At 58.8% G+C, this 1876-nt stretch overlaps 1 protein-coding gene across 1 annotated transcript; it reads right to left on the bottom strand.

The window, feature by feature from the left end:
• Positions 1-309: 309 nt before the first annotated feature.
• On the bottom strand, positions 310-1353 carry LOC114504948 (B box-binding protein-like). The gene has a single exon (XM_028522779.1). It carries the CDS (start codon positions 1351-1353, stop codon positions 310-312), a length of 1044 nt encoding a protein of 347 aa, XP_028378580.1.
• Between the last annotated feature and the right edge of the window lie 523 nt (positions 1354-1876).

Here is a 1876-nt window from a genome sequence, read left to right as displayed (position 1 = left end):
CTGCTGCACCTCATTCACCTGGGAATGTGGAATCATAGCTGTGATCCTGGTCAGATAATTTTAAAAAATGGAATCAGAGGCTTGTGTGCCTGTGTGTGTAAACCACTAAGGCAGATGGTAAGAGAGAGGAGTTTAGAAATATACAGATCTTGTTTATCCTCAGACCTTGGGGGAGGGGCATGCATTTTTCTCAGGGCACAAATCTAACAATATGGATATTTGAACAACATGACACCAAAGGGCACCATCTTCTTGAGGGGACATCACCTGCAGCCCAGACCAGGAAGTCCCTGGGAGGCAGCGGGGCTGTTACTGGGCCTGAGCAGCAGAGGAGGCTTTTGCAACTGCAGCTTCCTCCTCAAAGGTGCTGGTTTTCTTGGCAACACAAGCAGGTTTCCCAGCAGGGCCCTTCCCAATCTCACCCTCTCCTCCTTCGGGTGTCTGGCCTTTTTTGCCAGGCAGCTGCTGCTGGCGATGGCAAGCACACGGGTTGTTGGGGCAGTGGCATGTGTAGTGTGGCCGGGTCCCCTGCTGCAGGCCAATGGCATTGATCCTGCTCTCCTTTTCTGCCTCCAACTTCTGGGAAAGGTCAGGTGAGGACTTCGGACCAGGGGCAGTGCCTCGGCCCCTAGGGCGGCTCAGCCGGTAGCTGGGCCCATGCCCCCGGCGTGCTGGAGTGCCCATAGGCCCTGCAGGTGCGGCGGGCGCAGTGAAGGTGGCAGAGTGGCGGGTGGCAGCCGGGATCCTTCGGATGGATAGTAAACACCGCTGTCGCTGGGCATGGGGGTAGTGGGGCCGGCGGCGGGGCTGGTGGTGCTTCTGGCCCTGGGCTGCGGCAAAGCCGCCTCTGCCTTCGTCGCTGTTGATGTCCTCTTCGGCATCCCCCGCATCCTGGCGAGGCTGCAGCTTATCATGGCGGATGCAGAAGCCAGGGCTGAAGCGGCTGCCCTTTACTGGGGCGCCAGCTGGCCCGGTCACGTTGGCGGCCTCGGTGCCCCGCCTGCCCTGCACCACGTCGAATTCGACAACCTCCCCAGCATCCACGCCCCGATGGAACTTGCGAGGGCCGCTCCGGGCAATGGCCGAGTGGTGAACAAACACTTCTTCCTTCGTGTCGTGCCTGTTGATGAAACCATACCCATGCTTCACATTGTACCACTTGACGGATCCACTCACGTTCCGGGCGAGGACTTTCTTGGCACCGCCATTGACTTCCGGAGCTAGGGTCTGGAGGCAGTCTCCGCTTCCCAAGGACAACAGGCCTTCCCACTTGGCTGGGCGGGAGACCGAGGCGGCCACCCTCCGGAGGCCGACCTCTCCGGCATCGCTTTTGAGGCTGTCCTTTCTCTCCATTCTCAGATGCCCGTAGGGGTAATGGGCAGTTCTAGAGGCAGGGGACTGGCTCTAGGACAGCCAAGGACTCTGGGACTGGGCCGCGAGACTGATGCAAGCAGTCTGGAGCGTCTCCTGGGAAACAAGGCGTGGTTTCAGGTGACGTCACAACAGAGCGTCCTAGACGACAGCTTTAGAGAGGGGGCGGGACAGCTTTAGAGAGGGGGCGGGACAGCTTTAGAGAGGGGGCGGGACATAAGATCTCGGCCGCAAGCTCTTGGGGTAATGTCCCAGATCCTCTTAGTCCTTCGGGGACAAGGGTCACACAGGAAGTTCTAGGGAGCCGGCTTCTTGAAGATTCTCCTGCTTGAGTGCGTACGAAGAGGGATGCACTTTCTGTCCCCTTCCGTTGCTTGGGGAGATCCACAGCCTTCTGGGGGCAGGCTCTAGTTGCTCTCTGGCAAAATCCTGGTCCTCTTCCAATGGCTTGCAGGGCCTCTCTGGGAGGCAGGCATTTTGTGTAATTTGGTGCAGCATGACAACT

The sequence above is a fragment of the Phyllostomus discolor genome, chromosome X (assembly GCF_004126475.2).
Source record: "Phyllostomus discolor isolate MPI-MPIP mPhyDis1 chromosome X, mPhyDis1.pri.v3, whole genome shotgun sequence".
In the NCBI taxonomy this organism is placed as follows: domain Eukaryota; kingdom Metazoa; phylum Chordata; class Mammalia; order Chiroptera; family Phyllostomidae; genus Phyllostomus; species Phyllostomus discolor.
Note: the sequence above shows the minus strand (reverse complement) of the source record. Positions and strands in the feature narration are given on the sequence as shown.